The sequence below is a fragment of the Poeciliopsis prolifica genome, unplaced genomic scaffold (genome assembly GCF_027474105.1).
Source record: "Poeciliopsis prolifica strain line A6 unplaced genomic scaffold, Auburn_PproV2 SCAFFOLD010, whole genome shotgun sequence".
Taxonomy (NCBI): domain Eukaryota; kingdom Metazoa; phylum Chordata; class Actinopteri; order Cyprinodontiformes; family Poeciliidae; genus Poeciliopsis; species Poeciliopsis prolifica.
The window spans coordinates 2,357,119-2,373,935 of NW_026562385.1; the positions used below are offsets into that span (position 1 = coordinate 2,357,119).

The 16,817-nt window shown below is 37.4% G+C and overlaps 2 protein-coding genes across 2 annotated transcripts; both read left to right on the forward strand.

The window, feature by feature from the left end:
* The first annotated feature begins 1,055 nt into the window (after positions 1-1,055).
* LOC129363758 (uncharacterized) lies at positions 1,056-2,272 on the forward strand. Its single transcript, XM_055036034.1, has 5 exons — positions 1,056-1,089; positions 1,201-1,286; positions 1,375-1,470; positions 1,573-1,716; positions 1,796-2,272. The coding sequence occupies exons 1-5, from the start codon at positions 1,080-1,082 to the stop codon at positions 1,931-1,933; spliced, it is 474 nt and encodes a 157-aa protein (XP_054892009.1). The 5' UTR covers positions 1,056-1,079; the 3' UTR covers positions 1,934-2,272.
* A 2,786-nt stretch (positions 2,273-5,058) lies between these two features.
* On the forward strand, positions 5,059-6,966 carry cenpx (centromere protein X). Its single transcript, XM_055035938.1, has 5 exons — positions 5,059-5,141; positions 5,777-5,828; positions 5,905-5,958; positions 6,042-6,130; positions 6,833-6,966. Exons 1-5 carry the CDS (start codon positions 5,106-5,108, stop codon positions 6,845-6,847), a joined length of 246 nt encoding a protein of 81 aa, XP_054891913.1. The 5' UTR covers positions 5,059-5,105; the 3' UTR covers positions 6,848-6,966.
* Positions 6,967-16,817: the final 9,851 nt, after the last annotated feature.

Below are 16,817 nucleotides of genomic sequence, written 5' to 3' on the forward strand. Positions count from 1 at the left end.
AGAGCTTGAAGTGTCTGATGGAAATCTGGAATGACTGGAAGGCTTTTATATGGAAGGCCTTAGAACAGAAAACTGGGTGTTGAAAACCTTTACTAAACAATCTCTGTCTGCAAAACAGATGGACTTTTGTAACAGTGGCAACAAAAATGTTTCCAATACATCTAATTTATATAGAACCCAACACATTCATTTGTGCTACAAAAAATTCTCTCAAATTAACTTAAAGGAATCATTAGGATTTATTTTATGTAGTGAGGTTTTATGAAGTTACTATTAATGTTTCCCCTAATAGAAACAGTCCTATCTCTGTGAGTTATTTTAAAATGTTGACGTCTGATAAATAGGGGAGGAGAAAATCTGTCTGGCTGTTACTTTGCACCACTCTGAGGATTGCTTTGTTTTTCTGCAATCTCGCTGAGATAGATTTACTTCAGATGAGGGGTTTGTAGCAACTCCCTGACTTCGGTGTCATCTCAAGCACTTTTGGGCAAGTGTTTGGACATATACTGGACAGGAAGTCAGTCCTTAATGATGTCCCATCATTTGTGTTAATTGTTTTCATCAGACATGCCAAAATTCATAGAATAGATATGCTGTTGTTATTCCCACATGTTTAAACTTGTGAAATGTTATGAAATATTTAGTGCAGAAAACTAAAAGCTCATATTCGCAAAAATGGGTTGCAAAAATACTATTGCAAAAATACTATTGCAAATAATATGAAATTAACAACTGTCAGTCACGTTTTTACTGGTTTTATATAATCTTAAGGGCAAATGAACTTATCTAACATATCCTCCACGGAAGATTTTTTTTTCCATTTCCTGCTTACCGCATCAGATGTCGTGCGACAAAACAACACGGTTATTGCTGCTCAATCAACAATCCCCTCTTTAAGGGTTTTACCTGCTGCTTAACAGGTTTTGTGACATTGAAGATTTTTCGTTTGAACTTGAGATTAAAGCAAAACTAAAAGTAGGAGGAGATTTCATGGGGCTTTACACAATAGTCCACAAGAGTACAAATGTTGGGCATAAACATTTTTTTCTTTTCATTTGTCTCACATCTGCATCAGGATAATGGCCTTCGGTAGGGGAAAACTCACATTTATGATTTTAACTTTTAATTTACGTAGTTTTTTTTGCTTGAATTTTTTTCTTGGGGAAAAAAGAAACAGAAAATGAATTCTATTTATTTCAGATATCGGTGAGAAAGCACCTAAAAAAAGAACTTTCATGGTGGTCCCAAAGAAATACCAGACTGCCTTGCAGCAGTACTATGAATTGGTAAGCAATTTTTGATGCTTTATGGATCATTTTAATGCCAAAAATTATTGGGAACTTTAAGCTTCTTTGTTTTTCTGTCATTTAACAGGATCATGGCTTGTTCATCACAGAGCTGAATCCCAATATAAATGAAGGTTATCTGGCTGCCTACTTTAAACCTTTTGGATGTGTCACAATGTGCAAGGTGGAGTCAAACCCACATTTTTTTTTACCTTTTTTCTGTCATTTGTCATGACTTATCTACAGAAATGATTCTATAACCTTTTGCGTTTTGATTTGATCCAAGATCAGGAATAGTTCCGGCTCTTCAAAGGATAGAGTGGCCTATGTGAGGTTTTCCACAGAAGATGAAGCAGACCAAGCAGACTGGGCTGGTCCTCACTATATAGGAGGGACAGAATGTAAAGTAAAACGGGTTGTCAGTCCAAAGGTGAGGCTTTACATAGACGAGCAAAGTGTGCAATTTTCATCTATGACCTTGTCAGCTAATATACAAATTTGCCTTGCAGATCGAAGGCGAGTCAGTCGGTGAGCCCACTCAAGTGCAAATTAAACCTGCACTTCGCCGTCCAATGGGTCTGGGCTACATGCTGGAAGATCCTCAGTGGTTAGATGAAGAAGAGGACGAACAAACCAACCAATTTTAATATGTATTGTCTGTTGAAAGACCTAAGACGAAGACTTTGCAAAGTTGTGTGTTGTCAAAATAACCTGTAAATGCTTCCTAATCTGCCATCAGGTCTATTATGTTATGGAGACACAACACATCTTCTTTTTTTTTTTTTTTTAATTCTTCACCTTTTGCTTTGATATGCCTGTTAATGGGTAAATATTTTGCCCAAATATATGTTATCATCAACAATGGAAGAGGATATACAATACTTTTTAAACAAGCCAAACTCCTATGTACTACTAAATGTCAATTCAGACTATCAAACAACTTTTATTTGAAAAATAACTGTACTTTTGAACCAATTGTTTCTGTTTCTAACAATAAACATACATGAACTAAATTGAATTTATTGATCTGGTATATTCATTTCTGGTCAAAATAATGGCCCACGAATGTCAAACTGTTAAGAAAAGTCATGTGACCATAAACAATTACTCAAGGCAAAGCTCTTATTTTGATATGTAATTTAATTTAATAACAAAAGAAAATTGTTAAGTAAAAGTTGCTTAAATGTAAAAGAATACCACTAAACTTGTATCCTTGGGCGCAATGATTTACGTCACAGATTAACATTCAATCACAGTGCAGAGCGTCAACACAGACTGCAAAAACATGCTTACTTTTCAAAGGAAGATGACGACTCCATGCTTTCAGGCATGTCATCTTAGTGAACAGTGTTATCTCATCAGTTGAGATGCCAGAACAGAACATCGCTCATAAATGTCAAGGAAAACAAAACGAAAATAAGTTGCAAGTCTGATATACTTTGTGAGTTTTGATTAAAATACCATTTCAGTCTGAATTCTTCTGCATCCATTGTTGTCCAACAGCATGTTTTGCATTGTATGTATTTTGTAACAAGTCTAACAGTCACCAATTGTGGTTTGGCCAAAGAAAAAGCAAATACATTGTTCTGAGAAGAATAATCTTGAAAATCGTCTTTATAGCAAGTTTGACCTTTTTCCTTCCGGCCGCCACTTTGGGATGCCTAAGATTAGAGCGAGAAGGAAACCCTTAACCATCTAGACTGGGACTGTTCAAAATAGATTGATCAAAGATACTCTTCTGTCTGTCCGCGTAAACCAGTGAATTGTTATAGAATATTTAATTCAGAAGACTGTAAGCTTTTGCCCATTGCCAAAAATTGGTTACACAAACTTTCAACAGCTGTCAGACATGTTTTGACGATTTTTATATCATCTCATACTGCACTTTTCTGAAAAGATAAGTTGGCATAAACTTATCTAACATATCTCGCAGGGAAGATTTTTTTCATCAGCCCTATACCCATAACTGATGTTGTGCGACAAAAAAAAAATAAAACCTTTATCGCTGTTCATTTAAGTAAAAAAGTAAGCCCTTGATTATTTTTCACCCTAGTTGCTTAACAAGTTTTGTGACATTGACTTGTTTAAGCACATTTTTTCTCTCTGAACTTCAGATTAAAACAAAACTAAAAGTAGGAGGTGATTTCCTTGCACCTCCTATAAATGATGCTTCGTCTGCTTGTTGCACATCATTTTTCTTTTCAGGACCACGTTTGTCTCTACATCTACATCTACATCTGGATAATGGCGTCTGGTAGGGTGAATCTTCTATTCTTTATTTTATGTTATATTACTGAGTCTTTCATTTTTTTGGACTGGCTTTATTCCTTGGAGCAAATTATAAAAAATGTCCTGAAATATTATTATTATTATTATTATTATTATTATTATTATTTTCAGATAAGGTTGGGACGACACCAAAAAGAGTTTTCATAAAACTTCCAAAGAAACACATGGCTGGTTTATCCCTATACTATTCCTTGGTAAAGAATTTCTCATGCAATCTGAAGTTAAATATTAATAGAATCCTTAAGCTTATTTTTTTTTTTCTATGACTGAACAGGATCATGGCTTGTTCATCTCAGACCTGAATCCCAATGTAAGTGAAAGCCATCTGGCGACATATTTTGCAGAATGGGGTTACGTCACAATGTGCAAGGTAAATTCAAACCCACATTTTATAAGTAGGCCTAAAGTTATTTTATACATTTATTTAATTTTGTCTTGAATTATCTGCAAAAGTAATTGTATAACCATATTAGCATCGCCATTTGTGTTTTGATTTGATCCAAGATCAAGAGTTCGTCAAAGGATAGACTGGCCTATGTGAGGTTTTCCACAGAAGATGAAGCAGATCGAGCAGACTGGGCTGGTCCTCACTTTATATTTGGACAAGAATGTAAAGTAAAACGGGTTGTTAGTCCAAAGGTGAGTAAAATTTGCTTTCCATAGGAGAGCAAAGTGTGCATTTTTCATTCATGGCCTTGTCAGCTAATAAAATTCTGTCTTGTAGGTTGAAGGCGAGTCAGACAATGTGCCCATCCCAGGGCAAAATAAACCTGCAAAACGCCGTCTACAGGGTCTGGGCTACAGACTGGAAGATCCTAAGTGGTTAGGTGAAGAATAAACAAACCAATCAGTGTTGAGATAAATCAGGAATCTCGAGACTTGAAGGCTTTAACGATGAGGAATGTTCTCAAAATAAATAAACTCTTCCTAATTTGCCATCACATCTGCTATATGTGTTATAGAGACATGACACATTTTCTTCATGAATCTTTCTAACGTTTTTTTGTGTGTTTTTGAGAAATATTTTGTCAAAATATATCATTGTCAGTGATAGATGAATAAAATATAAAGTGTACATTTGCAAATTATTCAAGAGAAATTCCTATGTCTTACTAAATACACAGATCAGATCATCACACAACTCTGCTGTGGAAAAAATTACTGCATTCTGAGACACATTTTTCTGTTTCTAGCGTATACAATTCTAAGATTAATTAAAAGTATATGAATTAAATTGAAAATATTGTTGTTTTTATTTTTGTAATCAGTGATTGTCAATGAACTAAAAACTAATAAACAACTAAATTCTTGTGAATAATTACTCAAGGTAAATAATTTATTTTGATATGTCATGCAACAATAGCAATTTATAGAGAAAAAGTTGTTTTAATACTGTATAAGAAAAAATATTAGCGACAGACGTTGAACGTCAGAAACAGGAAACTGAACTACTAACCTTGGACGCAATGAGCTACGTCACAGATTAACAGCCAATCCGGTGCACGGCGTCAACACTGGTTACGTGAAAACATGGCGGAGAAAGAGGAAGAAGTCTGCTTCAAAAAGGTAGGAGCGGGAACCTCGCTCAAATTTCAAGTTTTTGATCGACTTGTTTCAGCTTATGCTACATGGCAGTATCCTTTTTGTATGCTTACGGTACAAGTCCTTCCACCTTCAACAGACCTAACCAGGAAAGCACTGTTTGTTGTTTAACTTTAGACCAAACAAATGGCAAATTACGCATTCGCCGAATTGAAGGTCGTTTCTTAAGCATTTAATAAAGTCCTAAATATCCCGTGCTTGGCTTGACGACATCTGAAATCCAGATGGTGTTTCACAGAATGTAATTTTTAAAAGGTAAGACTGTTCGTTACAGAGAAACAAGTAAAAAAAAATATCTAGAAGCTTTCGGACGAAAGCTTCTAGATAGTATTTAGTAGCAAAGGAATTAGCTTAATTCCTTAAAATTTCTTTAATTTGCTTTAAAGGAATTTACTTCTTTTGAAGCAAATTTCATTACAGGTCTTATCACTAAATAAAAATGAACACACACACACAAAACAAAACACCTGGCACATCGTTCATGCATGAGTGCAGAGTTAAGTTTAACTTCTTGAATTACTTGTTGAAATTTTCACTAATATTCTAAGATTTGTTTGTACTCTCTTCTTCACTATGCTGTCATGTTCTACATCTCACAGGAAACCGTGAGCAAACTCCTGTGCAGTTCCTTTAAAGAGGACAAAACCAGATGTGAGTTTCAGAACAGTGTTCTATTTTTATTATTGGTAATTTGGTGAAAAAAACTGAATAAATGTTTGTGTTACAGTAGGCAGTGATGCTACGCAACTCATGAGAGAAATGCTGAAAGTATTTGTGCAAGGTGATGATTTCAGTGTCCAGATTGCATGAGTTACTGTACTCAAGTTAGGTTGCACAGCAATAAAATTCTTTGGTCATTGCCAGAGGCTGCTTTGAGATCGCTGAAACAAGCCGAATCCGAGGATTGCAACCAAGTTGAGATTGAGCATTTTGAGAAGATCCTGCCTCAGCTGGTAAGTTGCTCAACAGATTCTGGACTTTTTGTGATTTGGTATGCTTGCACATAGTCATTGTAACTTTAATAAAGTCAGATAGGAAAATTGTGATTTTAGTTAAGATTTAAATTGTGTCTTTTATAGGCACAAAGTGACATTTCATTGTATAAACTTCTGTTATGAAAATGAAATGTATAATATACAATTTTACTTTGTATTTTAACATCTTGAAATTGGGGCTCTTTTTCTTTAAAAAATATTGCTATTTCTGGAACTCCACATTCAGGAAGTCATCACAACATCACTCCTCTATTCACCCCTTAATCAATTTTTTTCCAGTGCTGCACTGGTACTGAAAACTGCAACTCTGAGGAGGAGCTACGCCCTAGTGTGGCGCTAGGCCCACACAAGCGTTTTGCACAGCTTAATGGTTGCCATGGGAGATTAAAGGATTTCTCAAATGTCCATAAAAAAAAATCAAGCCACACTCCTGCTGTTTTTGATTAAAGAATAACTTCATAACATGATGTGGAGCTCAAGAAAGTCTATTTTACATAATACTGCCCCTTTAACTAAAATGTAAATGTAGTTGGAATCAAGTTAAAACAAATTCATCCAATTTCTTTTCAATCGAAAAGCCTAAGTTAAACAGTAAATGTGTGTTTTTTAAAACAAGTTTTGTTTTTGACTTTTGGTTTTTCATCTTGTTTCCTTTTGCAGCTTCTGGATTTCTAGTTGAACCACAAGATGGAGCCAGAGGGCAGCTAACAAGTCACTACAAGCTTTAGTTTTTGAGATTTGTTGTTTTTTCTTCAGTAAAGATACCTTCCAAATTAAATTTGAGGTCATGTTGATATTCCTGTCATGTGTTTTATATAATTTTTTTTCAGATTTAAATTTACAAACCCCACAGTGTTGTCCAAACGTAACCTCACTTCCACCAATAAGGGCCACCTGTGCTCATCTATGGAACAACAGGTGCTTCCAGCATGCTCCATGGCGCCCTTCATCAAAGCCTCCAGGAGCAGTTGGAAGCAATTAGAGTAATAAGGGGAGCAGCCAGTCCCTTAGATGATGACAAGTGCCAGGAAAAAAGGAGTACCCCCTCTGGCCACTTTGAAGTTCCCTTTTGCTGTCCTGCGATGTTTGGTTAGAGGTAGGGGGAAGGGCAAAGGGGACCTCTGGCACAGGGAGGTAAGTTGAATGGGAGTGCGTGTGCATGTGTGTGCATGTGTTAGCCAAACATGGCTGAAGACCACACGCATAGAGATTCTGTTTGAAAGGAAACATAACAAAACACATCGGAACATGGTCCAAGAGGAGCAGGGTGTAATTCTGAAGGTAAATAAACAAAACAGGCGAGGAGTAGAGGTGCTCTCCGCTTTCATCACAGCAGAGAGAAGGTGGGTGGGAGGGGAAGCTGGGCCTACCGGAGAGAGGCTAATGTGGGGTTTTTCAAACCCAAGTGGCTCTTATGTTTTTCCACCAGCGGTGTGTTTGACCAAAGTGTCTTTACTGTGAGTCAGCATAGCTGTACAACACCTCACTCTGTTTATTTGTGTGCCTCTTGGGTGACTCACTGCACTCGCATGCAGCTGGAAGCAACTTAAGTGAAAGTCAAGAATCCAGGCTTGGATAGGTGTTCAAGGACACGGCAACTAGAGTTTGACCCAGAACTGTTTATAATTTGAAAGGCCCAGGCTGGATTTGTGTTTCCCTGGTGTGATCTCCAGAGAAGACGATCAGAAAGAGTCGGGTTTGGGTTGAGTGATGTGACGTTTCAGAGTACTAGTATAAGGGTTATCAGGGAAGATACCTCAATTTTGATTATTTGGTGTAATGATACCTTTGAACTCCCCTCAAACTTTGTCATTTCCACATTTGTTACATGCAAATGTCCCTTTTTACCTCCTGAAGACGACTATTTTCCTTGACTTCTTTCTTCCATTGATGAGAATTCTGTACTTGCACCACCATATGACTCGTCTGCTTATGCATCCTAATGGAACAAATTACATCTGAAGGCAGTATTATTAAACATGCGAAAACGGTTAAGACAAAGAATGGGGAGGGGCGTTAAAAGTAATGAGTTAAAGCTTTTCTTCATCCTGCATTAAAGGCAGGGAGTGTCGACAGACAGTCCAGACGCCTTGGAGAAGCTCTGGAGTGAGAAGCTTTTCCCGGGAGACAGAGGCTGATCTGTGTCCAGCTTGCTTTCTTTCTTTTCTTTTTTCTTTCTTGCCTTCTTTCTTTTTTTTTCAGCCTCAAATATGACAAATACTCATTTGATTTTAGCCAATATTATCATTGATTTTAAACTAATTTGCTTGGCAAAATTATTTCTGACAATGTTGGTTTTGTATTTTGGGCAGTTTGGCAACATCACAGTTTATAATCTATCAAGTCCCAGGAATCACCAGCTTTTTACAAAAATAAAAAAGAATTGCATACAAAGCTGGTATCAGGAATCATGATTTATAAAAATGTTTTCCTGAGGTGGAGTTAACTTGATTATTATGCAGAGTCCTGGTGAGGAGACGTCAGGATGATATCGGATTTCTCTCCTTAATTCTCCTCTAACTAGTCTGCGGTTGCTCTTTCTGACGCAGTTTTCCAACTTTCTGTCACCTCGAACCTTCTCAGGTCCAAACGAAAGCTCCGTATGTGACAAGTCAACGTAGCACACCCACTTCTGTGACTGCTGGAGTTTTGCTTTAGCAAAAGCCTATGAGTTTATACCTATGATTTAAGGTTACAATATAAAATGTTATAAATTGATGAACAATATCTTTGCATAAGAAGCATTTTAATACAGTTTGAACAGTTTTATTAATTTCACAAACAAGATATAGCTACACTTTTGGACAGGCCTAAATCTGTCATCAATCTATCATGACTGATGATGGTTTGATGACATCATCACACCCTAATATTAATTCAAAAGGGTGTGAATTTAAGTTAGTAATTTTTATAAAGCAGTCAATTATTAGAAGACCCTCATTACTGTAAGCCACAGTAAATTAGCATTTACCATTTGACGCATCAGCAGAATGAAATGAGCTTATTTTAAGGAGCTTTCAGCCTATTGTGCGTAAAGTTATTCTTGGACATTTGCAAAGAGTCTTCTGTCCCTTCAAAGAGTATCACAATTTGGCTCAAATTACTTGAAAAAGAAGCCAAGTACCCTGTTAGAAATTTGTACAACACGCCAGATATTTGAGTGTAGTCCAGGTAAAAATATCTCATAGGTGCTGAAGTGGTACTCGTCAAACACCAGTGATGATATCAATAGTAAGAAGACAATGGAGAGGGTATGCCAAAAAAAAAAAGGCTAGATCTGCCGAAAAAGCAGAGTGGAAAATGCTGCAAACAGATGAGCCAAAGTATGAGGTATTTATGAGACAGAACCAACGAAAATGCATACAAACAGTGCTCCTGGTGGAGTCGGTGTGATGGTCTGGGGGTACTGCAGGCGCAATAAAATGGGACTTGTACAGAGTGAAAGGGACATTGAGGTGGTAAAGCCATCATTGGTTTTTGCAACAACACTCTGTAGATAGCATTTTCTAAAACCAATTTAGTCCTACAACAGATGATAAAACTAAATACACCTTCAAACTTTGTCAAAAATCTGTAAAAAAGTAGAAAAAACAGATTCTTTACCTGATCTGAGTCCTACTGTTGTGTGAAGGTTGACCACTGCAGTACAGTCAATGAAGCCAGTCTGTTTTATGGGATGTGTTTCTGATAGCATTAAACAAAATCCAGTCAGTGCACCTTTGAAAATTAGGCTACACACCTACTTATGAATGCAAAGACAGCTGAACCAATTACACACTTCCATTAAAATCATAATTTCTACCTCTGATTGTCTATCCATGAATTGGATAATAATTCATGTATAATAATTTCTATTCAAGATCATTTGAATATGTTTCCAAAGAAAACAGAAATATTATTAGGTGTACCCAAAAGTTTGAGGGACAGTGTTTCTATAAAATAATCTGTGTTGAGGCTCTGTTTGACTGAGACCTTATCTGTATAAAGCTGGAGGAAATGAGCAGTTCTAGTGTTTTTTTTTTTTTTTTTATTTTGTATTTGAACAAAGACGACAAACCAAGATTCCTAATGCAGCAACAGGTGTCATGTACTGTAAGATACACATTCAAAAGTAGTGAGAAAGTGAAAATGACGCCATAAGATGCATCTGTTCTTGAATGTATGTGCGTGTAAGAATGCTACACTTCATCTAGGGCTGCGATGCATTAGTGCTCAGGAGACAAGAGGCCCTTGTGGCCCCCTCATGGGCATGGAACTGTCTAACCATGGAGGAATGCTGAAGGGGACTCGGAAGTTAGTGCATTCCTCTTAGATGCCCCATGCTAGACTCTCGCTAATGTTTATTGTCAAGAAAAATAAATATAAACAATCCCTGCTGCAGATGTTTACTGTCCATGCATCTCACAGGAAGCTTGCGTGTGATGAGAATACAAATGCATACACAGCATCTCTGATGAATGTGTATACTTATTCAGGACATGTAGGTTTGTGGGAGGCCCAGGGCCCCTATAAGGGGTCTGGGGTCCTTGGGCTAAGCTTTGTTAAGGAGCCACGAGGCCCACGCTGGGGATGACTAGAACATACCTGGCAGTTGGAGCCACTTGGGCACTCTGCTGGGATCACTTCTAAATGGTTGTGGCGCTTGGCTGTTAGTCTGAGGCTGGGGATGGTCTGCTGCTGTGCTCTGTGTATCAGCCGGAGCTTTGGTAGCCACGGGGTGCGGAAAAGATTCTTCCGGAACCAGTGAGGTGGATGATAAGGTCGAAGACCTTGGCACGCAGCTGAAGAAGGAAAAGGGGAGCGAGAGAGATGTGCAATTAGGCCTGGAGCTGGGTTATTTCTGGAGCATTGTACTACTACTACTACCTGAATTGCATTACCTTCACCCTCCACCTCAGGTCCCCTTTTCTCCCCATTTGCACTCCTCTGTGTGGTGGCCTCCAGGGTCAGTGGGATAGGTGGTAAAAACAGGGTAATCCCCTTACATAACGGTGCACAAACTCAACAAAACAAGGCCATTCAATTGACAATTAAGCATCTAAAAATAGAGGCCCAGTTCAGACGAAGTGACGTCAAAACGTGTGTGGGGGGTAGAGGTTAGCAGAGCACTCTATTTTTAGAACTCTTCAAAAGTGGCGATTTAAAAAAATACTTGCAAGATCTGTCGATCATGATTAAAGAAGCTGTGAACATGAAGGTCACGCATTAGGGCTGATGAAAGGATTGATGTTAAAAAAGGAGCCAAAGTAATGACAGAAATCTCTTTAGCTGCTGGCTGGTGGCACAGTGTGTGGTTGGCTTTTGTGAGACTTGTTAAGACTTTATCAGAAGACATAGAAAGCCCTGAGTGAAAGGGCAGCAATCTCTGCAGTACCACTGGGATGGACAAACAAGCCGGTGTCTGAATTCTGTCTTAATTTAAAGAAGGCGAGAAACTATACCACAAGGCTAAATACTGACACATTTTCCCTCAAAAATATCTCAAATATATCCTAAGCTGATGTAAGCAAGTGTTTGCATAAGGTCAAGCTCGTCCATCTAAGGTTTCCTCCACAGGTCCAGCATGCTAGCTGTCTGTCCTCACTGTGGTCAGGGGCACCGGAACTCTAAATTAGCCCCGGTGAGTCAACAGAACCGCTTTCATGTGGACAATGTAGACAAGACCTCTCGTCAGAATATAAGAAAGGTCATGACGTAAGGGGTTAGAGGTCAGCACGCAGTGTTGGTCCTTGTCTTTAACAGCTTCCTCTCTGCTGTGTTGTGCAAACCTGAGCTGTAATCCCTTGTGATGCACTTCAAAGCAAAGAGTTTGCCGCACCCTTCCGCAAAGGAGAGGAACAGGACTCTGCTCCGCTTGCGTTTGGTAGGGAGGCAACGCCGAGGTAAACACACGCCAGACAGAGGCTGCTTCAGATCGGCAAAACCAAATCCTGAGGAGAATCAGAACACAGAAAGATTGTTCATGTAATATTCTTTAAGCAAAGAAAAAAAAAATGCATGTCAATTTTAAGTGTTTTACTGTCCCACTGAAAATAAATCGAAATTTCTTGAAACATAATAGAAAACGGCGTGATCTTGAAGCGAAAGATTACGCTTAAAGATTCAGGGTTTTATTTTAAAATAAAAACCTGAAAAACGTGCTCATTTGTATTTGTCCGCACTTCTGAATGAAATCCAGTGCAATCAGTTACATTACGTGAACATATGCGGAATTGAAGTTTGTGGTAGTAATGTGACAAAGTGTGGAAAAGTTCAAGAATCTAATCGAGGCTTTTTCTTGGCATTAGAAATGTACAGTCACACAGCAGCCTGATTTAAAAAAGAAAAAAAGATGATGGCACAAAGAACACTTCTTTAAGAAATCAAGAAAGTTATGGCCAACCCTCAGCTTTCTCCTCACTGTTGTTGCTTTACAGTAACAGTGAATTCAGTCTGAGGCTTCTTCAGACCATACAGACTGCTGTGATCCTTCCTGTTCAAATCCATTAGCATCAACAACTCTTTAAGAACTTTAGTTAACATGACTTAGAACATTTAATTTCCCTTTGGGATTATTAAAGCATTATTGAATATTCATTAAATTAAATTGAACAAAAGAAAATGCTGACCTTTCCAAGGCAGGTATATTGCGCAACTCTCTCCTGGAAATGCTCTACCTTCATCTTACAAAAGTGAACAAGGTACTTCTCATTTCCAGACATAAAACAAGAGCTCTCGCCAAAAACAGCAATGGAGCAGATCCACTCCCAATGAACTGTAATTATTTTGAAAAAGCATCTCCTGGAAAAACAACAATAAATTTAAAAGGGCTTCAAAGGGGCCGCCGGTGCTCTCATTTCTCTTTGCGTAAAACAAAGCACTGGCATGCTCAGAAAACACTCAGTTGCTCAGGCCTTGATGAAATAGTGATCAAGCAGCATTCTGAGAGGCGAGTCTTTTGAATTTGACTTACTATCCAGAGGACTCACTGTTGAGAGACTGATCGTCTTTTTTTCTTTTATTATCTTTTAAAATCTCTGACTTAATCTTCTCCTTAATATGGTCATAATTTAGAGCAATGGACATAAAAGGAACCACGAATATGTCGACAAATCAGGTGCATCCCACACTGTTGGATGGAAATCGGTAAACAAAAGTCACAGCCAGTTAGAGCTGAGTCTAGTCATGTTGAAGAAAAAGCAGACGAACAAAGCAATCTAAGTGCACTTGACAATGTTTCCTCAGAAGAGGAGGGAGAGTTTCAGTCCATCACACCCTTTACTTAAATACTACAGTCTGCTCTTAGTGCTGATGAGAGTTTCTTGCTTACAATATTTTTTGCATGCATGCTTTGCCATATGTAAAAAAAAATAAAAATAAAAAATGCAGCTGGTAGTCATCAAACATACATTTTTTCTGTTTATTTATTATTCTTGTTTTGATGAAATCACACCATCTAAATGCAAACAAATCTGTGGATGCATGTGGCCTGGATCCACAATCTTCTGGTTTTGGGGGAAGATGCATTCTTATTATTTCCATCTATCTTTTTTGGCAGCGGTAGAGTTAATGTCTTTGCCATTTCTGCTTAGTCTTGCTCTGCAAAGCAAAATAAATAAAAAAATAAAAAAAATAAAAATCTAAGTCCCTCTGCATTTGGCTTTGTGATGACATTGCACAGAGATCCTTCTGGTCATCCATCATTTTGTGGATTTCATTCCAGTTATGAAAGTAAAGGGGCCTTTTTTCTGACTGTAGTGTCCAAAGTCTTTGCCATGAAAGTCAAAATAGTCAGGTTCAATGTATACCTGGTCACAAACATGTTAATTGATTTGGCATGAAATATTTTATTTTTATCAGTTAACGAAAAATGAAGAAATTTTGATAAATCAAGGTGTTCTAGATTTTGTTTAAAATAATGGATGGGGCCTTGGATTTTGGCTTTTGAAAAGAAAGACATACAATTTTCTAAAGTGTTCTGATTCCATTGCTTTCTACAGGTAAGCTAAAGGTAATTATGTCATTGCCAGATTTGGGTTTAAAGTAATCTTTTAATTTACGAATATGTCTTTTCTGACTGAATGTAATTTTAACATTTTGGACCGGCTCCGCCAAAGTCTGACTTGATTCAAAGAATCTAAAAAGGCAGGCAAAGACCAAGATGATGGCGAGGAGGCCTTCCCAACTCAGATATTTAGAGGTTGTTTGCAAAGATACATTCTGTAATATCAGTGGAAACGTGAAAAGTGGGACAGCAGCAGGAAAGAAAACATTAACTAATTTTGAGCTTAACTTTATTTTCTTGATTTAGAAAAAAATGTAATCACTTTTTCTATGGACAAGTTTAATCAAGCTACATTAATGTCTGCTTTTTGGTAAACATCACTTTATATTTTTACTACATACAATTTTATAAAAGCAATTTTAGTGTTGTCTGTAACTGAACTGGGGGGACAGATTTGTACCTTCCTACTGCAGTCGCAGGTTCCTTAAATTTATTCTCAGAGCTTTGAATGGACTCCAGGCCACACTTTGGATACTCCTGACAGAATATCTTACCAGATCATTGGAAATGTGAGAGTAATTTCTGTTTACTGATTTATCCACATCAAAGTCTCAAAAGAAAAGGAATTATTCAGTCTTTAATGCTGTTTGAAGCGATAATTAAGAAATAAAAACTAGACATGCATAATGCATGTCTGGGGATGCAGTGATTTTCCTACTGCATCTATGCAAATAATGTATGTGTGCACATGTGCGTTAGGGGCCAGCGGTGGGAATACAGGTAAAGGTTTAAGAGACATTAGGCTTTCAAACTACCTTGACCTGTTTATTGGAGGAACATACAGTGTCAGTCAACTGTTTTCTCATTATTGCCCCAACAAACATATTTATGTTGGGATATAATTTATGTATTTTAAGCATTTTGTTTTTCATGATGGGCCAATGAATCAACAGCATGTATTCAATATATATTAATCATATATTTATACTGCTGTTAAATACCATTACACAACAGTATTGACATGCTACATCTTTAATGCATTTAAATAATCGGTCGCATCTTTGCCCTTTTTGTAACCATCGACAGTTTTCCAGCTTTATTCTGGCCCGACTTCTGACCCTTCTTCATTTTTAATCAGTTGGTCCCCTGCCACAGTTTTTAAGTTCATTCTAGCTGAGGGTAATGCAAAGTTTGGAACAATTCACCTCTACAACTGATATGAAAACAGTTGCAGAGCATTATGCAACCACCACCATGCTGGTAAGATGTTTGTAAGTTTAAAAACTTCACCTTCACTTCTGCAAACATTAGGGATATACGGATCTTACTTGATTTCTTCAAACTATTAAACTTTTTCCACATAAACCAGGTAGTTTTTAGATCTGTGGCAGATTTAAATGTTAGTGGCGCTTGAGGGTGTCAGTTTTTGTGAAACTTATTTCACTGGTCATTTGAATTTCATCTGAGGAAAAACGTGTGGGACAGATGATTGAAACTTGGACACTTTATCACAACTGGAGGATACAAAATACCATGTGTGTGGGGGTGACAATATATTGTGACTGGCATACTTCCATCAAAAAACTAATTCGATTTTTACAACCAGATAACTAGCTGAAGCTGTTGGAATTTGCCCTGATTCATTGCATAGAGGAGCTTCAGGACGCCCTTCAGTGGATGTGTAATATCCTGCATCCTGCGTCTGTCAGGCGGCACGGCCATGACACGTCTGAGTGGTCAAAGAGAAGAGGCCAGGTGTCTTCTGGACTTCTTCCTGTCCCTCACAATCCAATGGTGATGTTCCTCATTATTGGCACCAGAGGTCCGCCGCCTTTTACACAGTACCCTGGTTCACTGATCCAAGAAGCCGCATGGAAATGAGAACTTAGTTAACCACTGCGAAGATGAAGAAATTAGATCAAAACAGGAAACAGTTGATTTATTTTTAGCCCTTTGAGCTACAGCCATCTACAAGGTATTTACCATCACTAATTAATAGGACTCCTTAACAATGCAGCCATGTTCAATCCAGCTGTTTTACATGTAGGTTTTAGTGGAATCCAATATTTCTTTCATTTGAAAATGTGTTTGTGATTATACTTTTTAAAGTCAGCTCCTGGCTCTTTTTCCTGTTTTGACCAAATGATGAACTTTAAAAAGTGTTCTAAAGTATCATGAAGACATATTTTACAGAATTTCTGTTAGAATTTTTTCAAACACAAATCATAAAATTGAAATAAAGCTTAATAGAACATGTTTTTGATATCTGCAAAAACATAAAAGTTATAAGTAATGACATCAGAGTAACATCTGGAATAGTGAAACCAAAGATCTAGTCAACAAAAATTACAACGTAGAAAAACATAATAACCAGACAGATCAGCCTCAAAAGTAAAGTATTAGATTTCCATCAGACCCCTGTATCTTTAGTGGAAAATATATATATAATACCTTTTGTGAAAAGTCATCGTGCTGAATAAGGAATCCTTGCCAACTACACACCTACATACCAATTTCTCATTTTGTTAATGTAATGCAAATGTTACTCAGTCACCTTCATGAGTCATGAAGGCCTACAGGGTTTAGTGCTTGAAATACTATTTTTAATCTTATATCTGTATGTCTATTACATAATGTTACACAATTCATATAGTTTACCGT